At 34.1% G+C, this 17,904-nt stretch overlaps 1 protein-coding gene and 1 long non-coding RNA gene across 2 annotated transcripts; both read right to left on the bottom strand.

Annotated features, from left to right (window-relative positions):
• Nucleotides 1-620: 620 nt before the first annotated feature.
• Nucleotides 621-1,191, bottom strand: LOC110462360. The gene is made up of 2 exons (XR_002464271.1): nucleotides 1,045-1,191; nucleotides 621-823 (listed from the first exon to the last, which is right to left on the bottom strand). It is a non-coding gene; the product is annotated as an uncharacterized LOC110462360 (long non-coding RNA).
• A 5,410-nt stretch (nucleotides 1,192-6,601) lies between these two features.
• On the bottom strand, nucleotides 6,602-17,765 carry LOC110462326 (stAR-related lipid transfer protein 7, mitochondrial-like). The gene is made up of 9 exons (XM_021516254.1): nucleotides 17,253-17,765; nucleotides 14,433-14,668; nucleotides 12,886-12,935; nucleotides 12,304-12,414; nucleotides 11,918-11,962; nucleotides 10,680-10,817; nucleotides 9,997-10,081; nucleotides 8,552-8,629; nucleotides 6,602-7,825 (listed from the first exon to the last, which is right to left on the bottom strand). Exons 1-9 carry the CDS (start codon nucleotides 17,660-17,662, stop codon nucleotides 7,782-7,784), a joined length of 1,197 nt encoding a protein of 398 aa, XP_021371929.1. The 5' UTR covers nucleotides 17,663-17,765; the 3' UTR covers nucleotides 6,602-7,781.
• Between the last annotated feature and the right edge of the window lie 139 nt (nucleotides 17,766-17,904).

Below are 17,904 nucleotides of genomic sequence, written 5' to 3'. Positions count from 1 at the left end.
TGTTTTTCCTCCGTTTTATCTGTAAACGAATTTTAAGCTTGATGATTCCAAATGGATTGCTTATGTGTCAATATATGACAGATCTATTGTACATGACCTTTGTCAAACTGTTATCACCACATATACGGTAGCTTGCGGTTACATTTTCTATAAATTTATCATTCAGGTGCAGATGGAATATTTTTAAGTCGTTTATGAACTGCACAATGACGTTCGGAGTGACTGAAATCATGTTTAGAGTCTGGGCTTAATGATGAAGCAAAATTCGGGATCTTGCCCTATACCAACAAAGACACAACCGAGGAAGTACGAACTGCTGTGCAAGGTGTCTTCCAGAGTGTTAGAGGAGACCAAATATGGTTTACCTCAAAGCAGATGTTGTCGAACATGAGCAAAAAGTAACTGACGTTTAATTTGTTGTCGGTGTCATTTACATGTAAATAGCATTGTAACGATGTTGCAACCATACACACAATATTAGTAAGTGATTGTGTTTTGTTGTAATGTGTTCCTTGTAATAATAACATACGTTATGTACATATCATACTACGATTCTCAGAAAACAAGTGAACTGGTGGAGCGATTACCGCCTGCTATCAAGTAATTATATCATAATCAGCTTTTTTTTTATATTCACTTCAAGCAATTGTCATATCTTTTCCAGATATCTTCTATCTATTTGCATATATTTGTTTTTGTTAAAAGAAATGAAAATTGATTTGCGATTTACTTTCAGTCTTTTATTGGTGTCACGCCTCATTTAACACACGTGTAAAGTCATAACCGGAAGTTCAATGGAGCGTGACATCATTTCCTAAGTCTCCTTAAGGTCATTGGAGTGTATTGATAAACGGAAACAGGAAGTACATCCCTAGTTGAATAACCAATGTAGGGAGACAGCATCACAATTTCCGCAAATTCTAATGTTTAATATTAGATTATATTATAATTTTTTTTGTGGCAGAAAATTTTCTTAGGTTTAAAGCAATATAACTACCAAATTTGAAAAAAATCTACTGAGAAATGGTGACACAATCCTATTACCTTAAGCATTCTAGGAGTGGCACCGTGGTATTGAATAAATTGGAGTCACTTTTGTGTGATATGAAAGTATGCACGAATCGTGTGTTATCGATATTGGAACGGCTTCTCCAAAATATGATTGGTGTATTTGTTGACTTCAATAAATCAATTATTTTATCAATATGGAATGTTTATTCTTGTCTATTGTGACAAACCTACAGAAAATATACCTATATGTATATAGTTATCTGTATTACTTGCTATAAACGGGTTTTTTCCTGGTCCTGACAGCAGCTATACCATACAGGTGAATGTATGCAAACTCCACTGTAGCAGATACAATGTAACTCGCCGGTTAAGAGGCAATATACATCAGACAATTGTTGAAACATTTTCAGAATATTTTTAGTTCCTACACAGAAATGAAGGATAGTTCGGCTCACTGACTTCGAATAGCAGAAAAGTAGCCAATTCACTTAAATAATTAGATTAAAATGATTGTAAAAAGAAAATATAGGTTCAAAGGGAATGCTTTTATTATTGAATATAACACTCTCTGTTATTGAAAAGAATATATCATTAGATGTATTTCATGGTCCAAGTGATATTGCTATTACTTTATATCAGAATTAAATAAACCGATAAGATTTGTGCAAAATACATCTTCTAAATATTGATGAGAGATTGAAATGACCGTCAAAATTATTTACTTGATACAACAAAATGATGTTAATCAAAACATTACAAATAATTGAAGGAAACTGAGACATTTAAAGGATAGTTCATAGAGAGTAAAAAAATCGAGAGAAAAGTTTTTACACTTTGGATTGAGCCATAAACAACGTTGTTAGACTATTGATTCTGTTAGACAATATCAAATATTTGAAATTCGTAGAAATCATGTCACCAACCGATCTCAAAAACCTAAAACTTATCACTTAATAAGTAGAGGAAGAAGTGCGCGGAGGTGTATGGACTACTTTTGTAGTTTATTTAATGAGGCTGACATTGTTAAAGCATTCTTACAATTTGAGCGAACACTGTACTAAAATATTTATACAAAAACAAATTTCGGCTTAGGTGTATTATTTAAAACGCAAAGATACGTGATTACCAACTGAATAGCAAATGCCGATAACTCCAAGTTAAATATAAAGACTATGTTAGTGGCAGAAAATGTCATGCAACCGTCATATACATTGTAACATTCATTTAAACTCAAACGCGTCGCACTTAAAACTCTTCCGTTGATGCATTATTGTTACAATGTGTATTAAAACGTTGAAACATAACAAGGAAAGTTCAATTATTTCCCTGCTTAAGGGGAAGGGGGTGATAAATCCCAAAGGCAAATGCGCTCTTTCCTATATTGGCTCCACCTGGGTTTATTTGAACTCATAAAAAACATGACAACCAAAACCAAGAAAATGAATAAAGGGCCATGACACGGAGATCGGAGTATAGAGGGGCGCGAGAACCAAGACCAGTATGCGACAGACACATCGTCTTCTCAAAACAAAAGTTCAGTGGATGCAGAAATTACACCTAGATAGTTTAATGATTCTTTTCTCTCGGGTGGAATTTCCCTATCCTACACCTCTATGCAAGAAAGAGTCTTATATTATTCTATATATGGTAACGCGTGTAAAATGTTCATAACATGTTCCTTCGAGTCCTCTTCCAAAAGTTGAAATACATCTCCAAACAAAGCGTGTTTATAACCTGAAATTTACAGGAAATGAATACTTACTGTATATTGTCAAGGTTAATCACTGATGACAAAATAGGTGATCCTGCAGTTGATTGATATTCTAACATAGGGTTTCCCTGCACGTTCTGGGAATAAATAGACCTGCTGTAACCCCACTACATATCGCAAGAGGCGACTAATGTGGGACCCTGCAGAATCAAGGACTTTTTTGTTTCCTCTGCTAAGGGGACATTGAAGGAATCACAATTGATCTGCTGCCCTCATTGAAAAATTTGGGATCTTTGTATTTTCTCCCTATTTCCTTAAAACTTCTCTGTTTCCTAGTGACTTGCCTGGAAGTACCTCATTTTGGCCGAAGTGTTGAGCGTTCGCCCAAGTTGGATAGACAATGGGTTCTGTCCCCAGGCCGGGACATACCAAGGTCCTTAAAATGGTATTTGTAATTCCCTGATTAACGTCCATACGGTGTTATCGCAAAAACTGGTTACCTCGTCGTCGGTATGATGTGACTATCACAAGCAGGCAAATACCCAACATACCCTGCCTCGAGCACACACACAAAACAAATGGAGGTACGTCCAGAAATGACCTTCGCTGTTAAGGTAATAGGATTGTGTCACCATTTCTCAGTAGAAATTCTTCAATTTTTGTAGTTATATTGCTTTGAAATAAAGAAAATTTTCTGCCACAAAAAATAAAATAAAAAATAGGTTGTCAGAATTTTAAGGATTTTAAATGGAAATTCATGTAAAAAGGAGTGAATTTTGAAAAATAAAAGGAACAATTATGACAGCAGATTTTGCAACTTCGTGTATTTGTATATTATACTTATGAGGAGGAAGCAGTAAAATAAAGATAAAGCTACAAAAACAAAACTGATAATTGATGGATGTACAATCCAATTGTAAGTTTCTGTATTTTAGATAGACAGTAGAAATATAGTGTAAACAATATTTTACACACTGTTACAAGATGTAAGCTAACCTCAAAGTACGTTTGTAACACAATATAATGCTACCCAGAGCTAATTGATGTTATTTAAACATAACCAAGGGTTTGTTTTTTAATTTGTCTGTCGGTTAGTTGTCATATTGCACTGTTGCTTGTAATATTTTATCAATTCTTACAAATGTTGAGTGTTGTGTTACGCCATGTACTCATTTGGGGCCGTGACCAGGATTGCCCAATAAAAAAGATATACTCAGAATGTTAACTTAAATGATTTGTTGACTGGAAATTGCAATGAATACAATTGTGGAAACACAAATATTAACGAATATTGTCGAGGAAACGAGCTAAAATGATCATCGTTTACTGGCAACATATTTCATAATTGAAGCTGTACCCATTTCCCGTCGTTTACTGATGTTGATTATTGTGGTTTATGTTTATCCCCAGGAAAGGAGAATATCTTCTCTCAACTAAGGTAATGTCTGATAATGCCCCGTCTTTGGGAAGGTATTAATTAGGTTTGATGTTTCCAGGAAGATAAAGGCAACAGATGTTCCTTGTGCGAGTGTGTTGCTTGTTTTATATATTTTGATTAAATGTGGAAGTAATGTATATATATTCAATATAGATTACTCTTGTATTGTACACTTCTTGTTGATCAACTATGACTTGATGATATTGGAACCATGACGATTTCGAAAATATGCACTGTACCGATATTTTAGTTCCGTTTTCTAGTGTGTTGAGACTTTGCATAGACAAGAGCCCCAATGGGCCTGAATCGCTCACCTGGTATTAATCTTACACTTATAATCTTAAAAGTGGACTAATATACAGCTACAGGAAAAATATCTGTGTTCGACTCATTTGAATCTATTAAATGATTTAAACAAATGACGCCTGTAACCTTGAAAGTTGAACAAGGACATTAAGCTGAACAGAGTTTATAGCCTTCCGTCCCAGCATACTTCTGGCTAAATATCACTACCCTGGACCTTTTGAATATTCAGAACAAGTCATTTAATGATTTAAACATATTTGATCCCTGTGACTTTGAATATGAGCGAAGGTTATTCATTTGAACAAAATTGGTAGCCCGTCATCCCAGCATGTTACTGGCCAAATAGAATCATCCAAGGCCTATTGGTCATTCAGAAGAAGTTGTTTAAAGTTTTTAACATATTTGACCTTGAAAATAGGTGAAGGTCATTTATTTGAACAAACTTGGTAGCCCTTCATCCCAGTTTGCTTCTGGCGAAATATAATCGCCCTAGGCCTTTTGGTTATTAAGAAGTTGTTTAAAGTAAAATATTGACGCCTGACGCACAGACCAGATGAGCTAAAAATGGACAATATGCATTAGAACTAGGGGTGGTGCGATGCATATAAATTGTCATATTCATACAGGAATTTTCATTATATGCATTGACAAATTCATAGCTTTTAAATAAAGTAATGTATCTATATACAATACGATATTATTGCGGTAACATAGACATTGTAAGGTCAAGTTAACAAATGAAATCGTTTTTATTTTTACTGAGGTTGCCTTCTACCTTTAAATCTTTACTTGCTGCATTGAATCCCAATTAAAGAGACAAACTTCCTGAATTCTGTGTTCAATACAAAATTCTACATAAATGTAGTCCAAATTAATGTTTTTACAATATTATGTGATTTCAATTGCTTTTTTATTTACTTTCAAATGTTCAAATTTATCACATTGCAGAAAAAAGACCATTAATAGCTAACCAAGGAAATAAGCACACATATGAATGACAGATTAAATTTCAATTTATTCAGAATTCAATTATCGTATATATATTATACATACTTAGACATGTGTATGCCAATTATCATTGAAATTAATAAACCAAATTTATAAAGATATTGTTATGTTAAATAAACTTTGCGATAGTATTTTTGAAGTGATAAAATGGAAATTAATGTTAGCTTAAATAGTTCAAACAATACACAAAATTGTATTGACTAAATCATAATTTTAACAAAGAAATAATAACTGAATTGTGTTATGATGACAACAAAGTATTTCCTCATTTGTTTCCAATGGTGACCATGTGGTCATCAAGCTGTGTCTGAAAAATTTGACCAAAAATGTAACTGAACGCAAATTTTTCACATTGGAGGTGAGATTTTAAAAGGATGACATTTCGTTTCTGATAAAAACTATCCCATGTACACAACTTTAATTTACGATTAAAAATAAGAATGTTTTTGTGGAAATCCACTCTATAGAATGAGTGTCAGGATTACAGATTTTTTAAAAATATTGTTATAAAAAGTTTGTTTATACTCTTAACAAATAATCTCTTCAGGTATCCGACTCTTTGATACATTTTTCTTTTAATTCAGCGACTAGAATTATGTGTCGGATACATTATCCCAGTCGAGACGAATATGTCAAATGAATACAAGTTTGACTAGAATTCTATTATACAATTAATATTTAAATCTAAAAAGAAACTCGGGACATTCATCAATACAGAGAATCATTGTCATAAATATTTCAATAGGATTAAATGTTCAACATAATATTTTAATAATAAACTCATAGATAAATCAACAAGTATTGTCACCTATACTATATACAAGTAATTTTAATACCTAAATTTTCTGAATGATAAAAACCTTGCAGCAGAATTCAGTGAAATAATTCGAAGTCCTCAGGTTTCTGACGTCTGCTTGTACCGGTAATACAAGTGTCATTCATTGCCTGATTTAGAAGGTGTCTGAGGTACATTGTAGCAAGGACAAGGACAGCAAAATCTTATTACATTGTTACTACATTCCAACAAAACTTTGGTCATATAAAGGAATTAAGAAATAAAGAAAATGGGACCTTAATTTAAGTTGGCTGCAACAGATGTACAATTTGTAGGAATGAAAAAAGGGCGTTATATGAAGGTTCTCCTGTAATAATACATGTTTCCAATTATAAACAAAACACAAGCAACAAAAAAAAAAAAGATTATGTAGTCAAGATCCGAAACACATTCTAGTTTCATCATACCCTTTTTCAAGAACTTGCATTTTTGTTTGTTAGAATGATATGGTCCTCTTGTTGGCAAATGAGCAACACATTTTCCTTAATAACTTCTATTGGGCTACCATTGTACATCTCCAGTTTTAGCAATTTAAATATTTTTTCTCCTCAAATCTTTCAGTTTATTGTTAAACAAACACATGAACTCAACTGTATTATCAACTATCAAAACAAGCTTTCTATTTTGAAAAAAATATTGATCTTACATTTAGCTATGTATTTCCAATAAACTACATAAATAAACACACAAGTCAAGCATGAGATCTTTGGAAGAATTTAATACCAAGAACCACAAATTACTTCAACACATACAAATCTCAAACCAAAATAAAGAAAAGATCACAATGTTACACTTGGTTTGATTTCAATAACAAAATCAAATGTGATCATACACATTCTTCATGACCTCATGGACATGTACACATCACCCCCCTTTATATATTCATTTATATGCATATGGAGATAATTATCTTGTAACTTAATGTATAATGCTGATTTGAATGCCCTTTTTTAACTTCTATAAAACTGTCACTGTAGAAATATTTAAGAGCCTTAGAGTAATTTTACATATTATATAGGGCGCTATATACATGTTGTATACTATTATTATTTACTTCAGCAGTGATATGAATTTACCTATAATAGCACTTAATTGAGTTCCTGATTAACTCTTTACGATATCAAAGAACAAGTTTCTGGATTAAATTCTATTTAAAATATAAGAAAAACAAAATGTTTATGAAAATTTTGAAAAAGAAAAATTTCAATCATACGACAAAAATTAAAGCAGATTCTAAATTAATCTTGTAACAAATTATATATTGGATCAAATTTTAATGCAAAATTACATTACCATTCAATTTTCTCTTAACACTAACAGAAACCCATGTTAAATAAGTATCATATGAAACATTTACAAAGTAATCCTCACAGTTAAACTCAGGTGATTGATAGTTCTTCGTTTGAAACATAACAAGCAAACACATTTGACCAGCTATACACAGTTTGAATTCCACGAAAAGGCAAACACATTTACGACAAAGCAACTTTGTCTTCAGTCATCCACGCCTCCATTTCTATGGAAAAAGAAACGTTTTTCAAACATGATGTGGCTTTAAATAAACCCTGCATTAAGTCCTGCTAGAGAAATTCAGAAGGTGCCATATTATAAGTTAAAGGTAAATGTAAATATGAGCTCATATAACGCAAAAATATTGACTGCGGCTGCAATTAAGTTTTTGGCACAAATAATTCATTTCTGTAACATGTTTATTTGTTTGAAGATAAAATCAATGTTTAACAGTTCTTTCCCCATTATCAACACACCTGAATATATTTTGTTGCATCATTTGTTCCTGACGATAATTGAACAGCAAATTTTACTAATCTTACTAAATTTCTTGATGTTGACATGCAATAAAACCAAAAACACATACGTGCTATCCTTTGAAATATTTCTAGATGTTGTTTTCAAAACTCCTTAACCGTATGAATGTGTAGTGAGAGATTACAAAACACACTATATATTTATTCACACATATGAAGTATGGCATTTTAATACAAAACATATGAAATTGAACGAATAATTAAAATAAGCCAAAATTTAAATAAATAATGTTTTGTGTTGACAATGCCTGATCATTTGATTAAGACACTACAATCTGACAGAAAAAAATATATATAAAAAATAACCACTGATGTTTTTTGAGCGTTACAAGTCAGAAGCTGTGAATGCAGTTGTATATGCCCTATGTACAAAAGTCAGCAGTACTGGGGAATGGCCGGAGTGTAGCCACACTCACCCAAACTGTTCTGATTCTGATCTGTTTCCTGAAGCGTTTTGGCTGCTTTGTGGACATCCTCAAGGAAACCTGGTACACCTGAAATGAAGAACAGCAAAAGTTTGGTTAACTTAAGAACTTCTTTTAATATGTTTTAATGTTCTTAATATTAATTTTTGCATTTTTTCCTAACAATACTTTCTAAGCTTTAGCTTAGACCTGGTTGGTTTAGAATGATTAAAACAATTCTGTATACTAAGTATATTATTAAAGGGTATAAACAAAATAAATTCCTTCCGTTTCCCTGGGGTTTATTTACAAATCTGTTGGGGAGAGGAAATATTTTGCTTTCGCTCTCATTCCATTAAAACTGATATGATATGGATTTTTTTCACATATTTAGAAAAAAAAACAACCTTTATCGAAATTGTTTTCTAGACATTTTGAAGTCATACTTTATTTTTCTATCACTGAATTCCTTATCCATCATACTATTGTCAATATACACATCATTACATTCACCCTATCACTAGTCAGCTATTCCCATCATTACATTCACCCTATCACTAGTCAGCTATCCACACGATTACATTCACCCAATCACTAGTCAGCTATCCCCATCATTACATTCACCCTATAGTCAGCTATCACCATCGTTACATTCACCCTATCACTAGTCAGCTATCCACACGATTACATTCACCCAATCACTAGTCAGCTACCTACATCATTACAATCACCCTATCACTGGTCAGCTATCCTCATCATTACATTCACCCTATCACTAGTCAGCTATCTACATCATTACATTCACCCTATCACTAGGCAGCTATCTACATCATTACATTCACCCTATCACTAGTCAGCGATCTACATCATTACATTCACCCTATCACTAGGCAGCTATCCACATCATTACATTCTGCCTATCACTAGTCAGCTATCTACATCATTACATTCACCCTATCACTAGTCAGCTATCCACAGTCATTCAATGACTTCAATAAAAATGTTTCTTCTGAAGTTTGACATTACCTGTGGCATGCCTGTATGGTGGACAGAATGTTATCAGATCTGCCCACCTTTACGACCTTAAAGTACCAGCTACAGGGTACTAATATGTCCCTTGCATAGGTTATGGATAAGTTATACTATACCACTCCCTGATATTATTATTTTTTATTTCAGAGTTGTCGCACATAATCAAGCACTTCTCAAGGTAACAAATTGAAACTTTTGAACAATAAATTATGAGAAGACACAACAATCTAAATGCGATGTTTTACTATAAATTCATATGTACTGTAAAGTGGAAAAGTTTGTGTTGTGACCCTTCAAACTGGCAATAGTTCTGAAATCTATATGTATGTATACTGTATTCTATTTATCTATAATCTATAATTCCAGTGCACATAAACAGTGTTTAAACACAGGTCCCTGTGTGTTTAAATACAGAACAGACCCACCTTTGGCTGCCAGCCAGTCGTAGGCCACCGAGGGGATAGATGCTTGTGGATCATCATAATAGGTCAGCACATAGTCAAAACCATTCTGTAACAGAAAAGGTGCAACTCACTAACACTTGTAGCTCAGTACATGGTAAATGTAATATATATTTTGATATTAAGGAATTCCCTCCTACGGTCCCCAGTCCCACAGTAGGCAAAACAATATAGAGTTCCACTACTACGTTTTTTATACATGTATACATTTACCTCCGTATTTTTTTATTTTAGATACAAGAGGCCAAGACGGCCTGCATTCAATTATCGAAAAATAGTATTGAAAATATTCCCCCATTTTGTGTTCAGTCTCTCTGGGTTTAGTGATACTTCTTAACAAATCTTGTTTAGATCCATATGTATGTGTATATCATATGGTTTCAGGGGTTGGGTCTGGAACAATGAATATCAAAGTAACAAATATAACAGGCCTAAGATAAAATGTCTGGGCGTGAAATCATTTCAATCCGTGTAAACGTGTTGAGGGAACAAAAACAAGCATTCTGATTTATCTCTCGGGACACAGCGGTGTATGCGAAGGGAGGTAATGCTGACTCAGAATGCACCATTTGAGTCAGCTAATAACTTTCAACTCTGAAAACACATTCTTTTCTTTGAATCAACCCAGAACATCAGTCACTCATTACCTCGTTGAAGTTGGTGTGAGGTTTGATGACCATGTCGGATTCGTACTTGGTGATTCGGACGCAACTTTTGTTTTTCGGAATGCCGGGGTGGTCTGTACTGTGAGACATCAGGACCATCACATTCTTTTGGCGGTCAACCTGCAAGTAATTCAATTTGATTTCCGCTTAATTTTACCTGATAGCATTAGTCATAAAACTTGAAAACTTCGAATTGCTATCAGTTTTCTTTTTAAATATAAGGGGAGGGGTTCCAATCACAGCTCAGGTGTCCCCAGTTTTAGTGGGTATTTTTTAAAATACAGTAAATAATAATCAAAGTTCTGGGGATTTCATTCTACTGATTAGTGGTAACAAAGTGACCAAGGGTGTTCAGTTTCCTATTTGGTCTACTATCCTGCAGGCAGATTCGATAAAAAGAGGCTCATGGGCCTTAATGATCACCCAAATTGTAAGATGTCAATTTCGACAAGGCAAAGCAAACAAATAAATGTACCCTGCCCCTGCAGGTACATACAAAGAAAATATCATTTTTTTACTGAATTCACCAACAAAATTATGTTGAAGAGTGACCAACATATATGTCAAACAGACAAAGTCTTCCCTAGTCTTCAGTATACCAGTTAAAAAAGTTGTAATTACAACATGACTTTAGCTTTATAATCCTTGTTCAAAAATGAATAATTTTTGTTCAACCTATTTCAACTCTTGACTAATTTTTTAACCAAGTGAGGAAAAGTGACCCTGGAGTAATGAAATTCACAATTTTGATAAAGCCCTTGAAGAGTATTCTAGTCTGAAGAAGACATTTCATGCTTTAGCCAATATTTCCAATTTTACCTTGCCCCCAGCCCCTGGGAAGGGGGTCAGGCCTCAGCTATTAAATTGCCATCCTGTGGTAATAAATCCAATCAAGTTTTCATTGTTTCCATATGATAATAAGCAAAAATTCAGTGATCAATCTACTATTAGTTTGTATGGGTCTTTTTCCACTGTATTGTTAAAATAATTAAAATGATATGGGTCCCACCGTGTTAAATTTCAGTGTATTCAGAAATGCTATAGGTCAAATCCAAATTCAATGGGTATAGGACCCAGGACTCGCATGTAGATTTATCACAGCAAAAAATGCCTGAAGTTGATTTTTACCAGATAGAAATGTAAAAAATAAATTGTTTAGGAGTATGTACAGATATAAACCACAAACACAGACAGAACTTGAACACAGTTTTGAATGTTACCTTGTATCTTCGCACGAAGACATATTCCCTGTTTGCCATTGGCCACTGCAAAGCACAAAGATATATATATATATATAAATACACAAATATAAGGAAACGACTTTTACTTTTATTGTATAATGAAAAAAACTACAACTACATGTATATACAAACACCTGTGGTGTTCAATAAGTTTTCATATTTAGAAGCTACAAGCTAAAGCCTGCAGTTTGGTTTTGAAAATTCTACATGGCCTCAACATGGAAAGTTTGCAAAACATCTCTTTATAAGACTATAGCCAAATGAACATGCAGTATTTGCAGTATTATCTAGTTCCAATCCTATTAGACCACTAGAGAAAATGATTGCGGATGACAGAGGTCAATATAAAAAATATGAAAACTTACAATGAAGCTGGTAACCCAGTGAATGATCTCTGAACCCGATTCTTTGTCATGGTCGACCATTTCTAGTTTGATGATGCGTTTGTCCCATCTCTTTCTGTACTCCAAATCAACCTGTTAATGGAGAAAGTCAATTTTGTTTGTCACATGTTCATTACATATAATATAGAACATCCTTATCATCACATACATGTGGACGAACGTAAACTTGTGCAAGCAGTATATTATGTACAGGTTTCGTTTAAACTAAACAAGATTTGGGGGTATCTGTTTCCGGATTGTTTTAAAATTAAATTGAACATGCCAAGCTCAACAATATGGATAGCCAGATAGTATAAGACTAGTGAGTTCTCCAGCAGGACTAATGGTTCTAAAAACTGCTAAGCCAACTGACTAGTCAAAATTTGATATAGCTCGTCATTTAGAATAAGACCGAGTCAGTGGAATGTGTGCATGGACTAGCTAAATTGGAATCTACAAGCCCGACTGACTAGTGGTTTTTAAAACCAATTTCTAACCCTGAATATGGTGGAAGCCAATAGACGACACACACATTTTCTAATTAGAAAAAATTTAAATACATACCTGTACAGTATAAAATGACATTGGTGTGATATCCTCGAAAGTGCCATAAACTGAAAATGGAGTGCAAGTAGATACTGGTAAGTATTAAAACAGAAAACAAAGTAGTATTTCTGACAACATGAAACAAAAACATATATCTATGACTGTATTCAAATAAAAAAATAGGAAAGGTATGCAGTTGCATGCACCTTGGGCCTAAAAATCGAAATCTTGATGTGTATTCCATGGATACTTATCTGTCTGCATTTAGCGTTAACTTATTTCATCCTAGGTCCTCTGGTCAATAACTCATCAACCAATTTACTAATGGTTCCACTCAGCACTTTGTTTTTATGCAGCATCATTTAAATGAGTAAATATTACCAATGTACTTGTCCTAAAAATACAGCTAACATACATATATATATTATATACATAATACATTATAAACTAGAAACTTGTTTTTGTGAACAAAAACATATGTCTTCCCTTATTAGCCAATAGACAAACTTCAGTATAACAAGAGGCCCATGGGCCTTAACGGTCACCTGAGTCTACAGTATTATTTTTTTTGTTGAAATATGTACCAATTTGAGTAAAAAATAGTATAATGTTAACTTAACTTTGTCAGGACCATGAGCTGATCATTCCTAGACCAATTTTAAGTGAGATCGGCCTATTAGAATTTAGTAGCAAAATAGCGGCCATGGCAGCCAAATTGTATTTCTGATTGACCCGAAAAATAACAACACTTTGTCAGGACCATGAGGCGATCATTCCTACCAATTTTCAGTTCAATCGGTCCAGCAGAACTTGACTTTAAGTTTGAAATAGGTTTTCTAAATGGCGGCCGTGGCGGCTAAAGCTCAGGTGACCTAAAAAAATAACAGGTGACCTAAAAAAATAACAAAGGGCCATATCTCTTTATATAGTGGGGCACGAGACCCCAATTCAGAATGCGACACTCCTACTTCCCAAGATACATAACTATAGCAAGATTGGTCAATGTAGGTGAAATACCATGGACAAACTTCTGTATTAAAAATAAACAAAGGACCATTAGTCTATATATAGTGGGGCACGAGACCTGCTTTAAGTGTAAGATATTCCGCCTTCCCAAGAAACATAAATGTGGGAAGTTTGGTTAAACGTAGGTGGAAAACATGGAACTTATGCTCCAGAAAAAACTTTGGTTATTAAATTAAACAAAGGGTCATAACTCTGTATATGGTGCCCCACGATACCTAATTCTATTGCACTGCACAACTTTTGTGGGTAATGCAGGTATACTTCAAGTTTGATAAGATATCTTAAACAGTTTAAAATTTACAGGCCAGACAAGAATTTACTGAAAATGTTGCACTTATTTGACCTTTGACATTGAGGTGAAGGTCACAGTGACCTTATTCGAGTGCACTACACATCTCCTGTGGGTGATACCGACCTACCTCAAGTTTCATCAAGATATTGTTATGAAATTATGGCCCGGAAAAGTTGCGATTAGAAGAACAAGAAGAACAAGTACTAATACAATATGTCTCCCGAGACATAATTACATCATGTAATACCTTTATATTCATAAACAGCTGATCCTTGGACAGGTTTGCTCCAGACTTTGAAATTGATTTTATTTAAGATGCATGCCCATGTATCCATGTAGTGGTTGACACTGCTGTCTTCCTGGTTGCCGCTGTTTTCATTACCGCCACTCCTGGTACCGTTGTCAACATCACTTCCTCCACGATCATTGTTCTCACATTCAGCATTCACCAAGTCTTCTATGTGCTTCATGTCATCAATGCAGCTTAAAAATAAAAACATGAAATTCTGCTATATTTTACAATTTAAAAACTTTTACTATCAGACTTTACAAGCAGTGTTCTCATTGTTATATATGATGGTTCAACAATGGGGTCATGAGCAGGTGATCAATTTCAATTTGGTTGCATATAATACTGTAATTAATACATTGAATTTGTATGAGACATATGAATTCCGGTATTCATGAAACAGTTCTCATGCTCAAGCATCGACCACATGGTCACGTTACAATCACACATGTGCTATACTGATATGGGTCACAATTAACACACATAAACATGTTTATGTGTGTTGTGACCCATATCAGTAAAGCATATGTGTGATTGTAACGTGACCCTGTCAGGGACTAATCTAGCTTTATTTTGCTGCCGTTAAACAGCACTTTCCCCTCGAGAAAAAGGTACCAAAATTTCCCTCTCCCCCCCCCCTCCTAAAATTCCCCTTTTTCTTCAAAATAAATATTTCAAAATCTTGATTATAAATGCAATTATTCTTTTCCTCATAAAAGAAAACGATTCTCGAGCACCAAATTGAAAATTATTGATCGTTTTTTGTTTATTTCCCGGAGTTCATGAAACGTGTATTCCTTCATTGCTGTTAAGCGCAGGAGTGACCCGATGTACGCATGCGGAACATCGCGGAACATCGCGGAACATCGCATCCGGAAGAAACCTGAAGTTAAAATTAACCAGACATCATGTCGCACAAGGAGGGTTTTATGTGTAAAAATAAAAGAGAAAGATGCAAAAGGAAATGATCGTACTATAGATGCAAAAGGTCAGACTGAGTAGGAAATTGATACAGACGATTCAATACAGAAATGTGTGAGTTAAAATATACATGGCTATATTATAGTTATGTAAACAGAAGCTGTGTTTGCGAAATCTGTGAAAATTAAACATGTCATGAAAATGAACACATTCACGAAAATGCTCCCCAGTGATCAGGTTCATAGTGTACCCATGTCATTTTTCCTGGCCTTTTTATTCTAAGAAATAACAGCTAGTACACATACATAATATAAACAAACATCGAGACAGTCTGATTATGTACTTTTCCCCTATTAGGGAAAAAAAATCCCCTTTTTACCGAAAGGGCACTTTCCCCCAAAACCTAGATTAATCCCTGCCTGTGCATGGACTCTGTGCTCAACCCTGCTTTCTCGCAACTCGCTTAAATCATTTGAACGTAACAAAAGGTCATGTGTAAATATCAAAAATGGTATTCAGCTTTAAGTTTCTCTAAAATTCTTCCCAGTCATTGAGAAAACGCAAATTTGTATTAATCCCTCACTGGAACAAGAAATTAGGTGTGAGCACTGAATCTGAGTTTGAGCATGGATTTTGTGATCAAGCCTTGAATTTCTTCTTCCGATTATACATTGATATCAATAAAATCTTATTTTGTCAATGATTTTGGAAAAAATGAAGATACTTAATTAAAGCTAAATTCTGTTTTCAATGTTTCTGTTTACATTTGACTTTTTGATTGTTTGATGTAATTTAATTGAGTTATAAAAAAGTTGGCTTGAGCCCACAAATAACCATGCTTGAGCATGAGAAGTTTTATGATTACAGGCACCAGACTTTCCAACAAGCTAGGTCTCATGTTTATGAGATTCTTTTGCATGTTAACTTATAGTTAGATTATATTTTCAAATATCAAATAAAAGAGGGGTGGGGATGGGAACTAGCTATATGGGGGTTGAGGAGTACGTGTATTTATACAAATTTATGGTATACTAAAATTAAAAGACCTTCTGGTTTTTCGGAAAAGAGAAAAACTGTTGAAGATTTTTATAATACAATTCAGCAACACAGGAATTAAAAAGCTAACAATGCAAAAGATGGAAATGTCAGTCCAGGTGCTGAAATCTGATTAAATTTCGACATTACATTCTGGAAGGATAAAAGCTTCGATAAAAGAACATCTTGCATTTATATAAAGTCGAAACGGCAGAGTATAAACTGTCTCTAGCCAAATAAACCAAGCTTCACAATTCAATATCTTATTGAAACAAGTGATAAGAAAAACCCATAGCCACCTGACCTTGTATCAACAGGGGAAAACCCCCAACTTGATATATATGCAAACTCGCCTATTATACGCCAGTTGGAGTACGGATTTGTTACTAAAAATAACCAAAATCGCTTTAACAGTAACCTTTGCAAGATATTATTAAAAATCGCATTAATTTACGATAAGGTAAATAATATTTTGCTAAAAGATGTTTACTGAAAACGTTGGCTACTTAGAAACTTGATGTAACTTTACCGGAAGTGTTGCATCTGTTTTTGGTACTTATGCAAATAAAGTTTATTTTTGCTTTTGTATTATGTTTCATGACTGAATAAATGCGACTTGGACAAACATTGTGAAAAAAATAAGATTACAGTAATTTTGGCTATATTTAGTAACAAATCCATACCACTATTGGCGTAAAATAGTCGAGTTTGCGTATTATACGCAAGTTAGTGGTTTTCCCCGACCTGGTCAGTACATAAAACTAAGGTCAAAAGTTAAAGGCCATCATGCATATATTGAATTTAGCTATAGAGAATGCTAACCTTTCGAGATCAGAATCGGTAAGCTGATTATTCTGCCAGGAAAACAAAGCTGCTCCATAAAGACAAAAAGCGTTCCTAACTTTTCCGTTTTTCATGAAAGGATCACTAAACCTGTTTATAAGTCGAACCACCGACTCGCCGTAAACTCTTCTATACAAAAATAAAATTTGTGTGGTTCTCCGTAATCGTTGAGCAGCTACTCCATTGCACTGCTTAATTGTCAAATCGTTCAATATGCCAAATTGGTCTAAAAGTTTCCGGACAATTGCATTCTTCCAGGACGCATCACCATTTTTTCCCGCAAGCGTTGCAGCCCGTTTGAATAAAATCGCCTGTGTTTTCCTCTGATTTGTTGAGAGAAGACGATGAGCCAAAACCCTCAGTTGCAGGAATATGTTATCCACGTTCATTGTTGAAGTATGTTCGCACCAAACAATCTTATGAAACTCTGTCGGACATTTCAAGTTCACCAGCTACCACATGGCCGACTGCATGCCAACTGTCCGACTAAAGTAGTCGATAAAGCTGTCCAAAGGTCAAATGCACGTTTCGTTAACTTTTGACATGTTCTTGGTAAAGAACACCAATGAAATATACATATTTATTAAAATCATATACCAATTTTCATTTTAAGACAAAACTAGTATCTTGA

Source organism: Mizuhopecten yessoensis, unplaced genomic scaffold (genome assembly GCF_002113885.1).
Source record: "Mizuhopecten yessoensis strain PY_sf001 unplaced genomic scaffold, ASM211388v2 scaffold10771, whole genome shotgun sequence".
NCBI classification, from domain to species: Eukaryota; Metazoa; Mollusca; class Bivalvia; order Pectinida; family Pectinidae; genus Mizuhopecten; species Mizuhopecten yessoensis.
The sequence above is the reverse complement of the archived record's forward strand: the minus strand, read 5'-3'. Positions and strand labels throughout refer to the sequence as shown.

Excerpts from the sequence above, each read along its gene's own strand:
- LOC110462326 (XM_021516254.1), bottom strand. The coding sequence starts at position 17,662 with ATGAACGTGGATAACATATTCCTGCAACTGAGGGTTTTGGCTCATCGT. Across the intron at positions 8,630-9,996 it reads CGACTGGCTGGCAGCCAAAG|GTGTACCAGGTTTCCTTGAG; the intron begins GTGGGTCTGTTC and ends TCTTCATTTCAG. Across the intron at positions 7,826-8,551 it reads TCAGAATCAGAACAGTTTGG|AAATGGAGGCGTGGATGACT; the intron begins GTGAGTGTGGCT and ends CTTTTTCCATAG.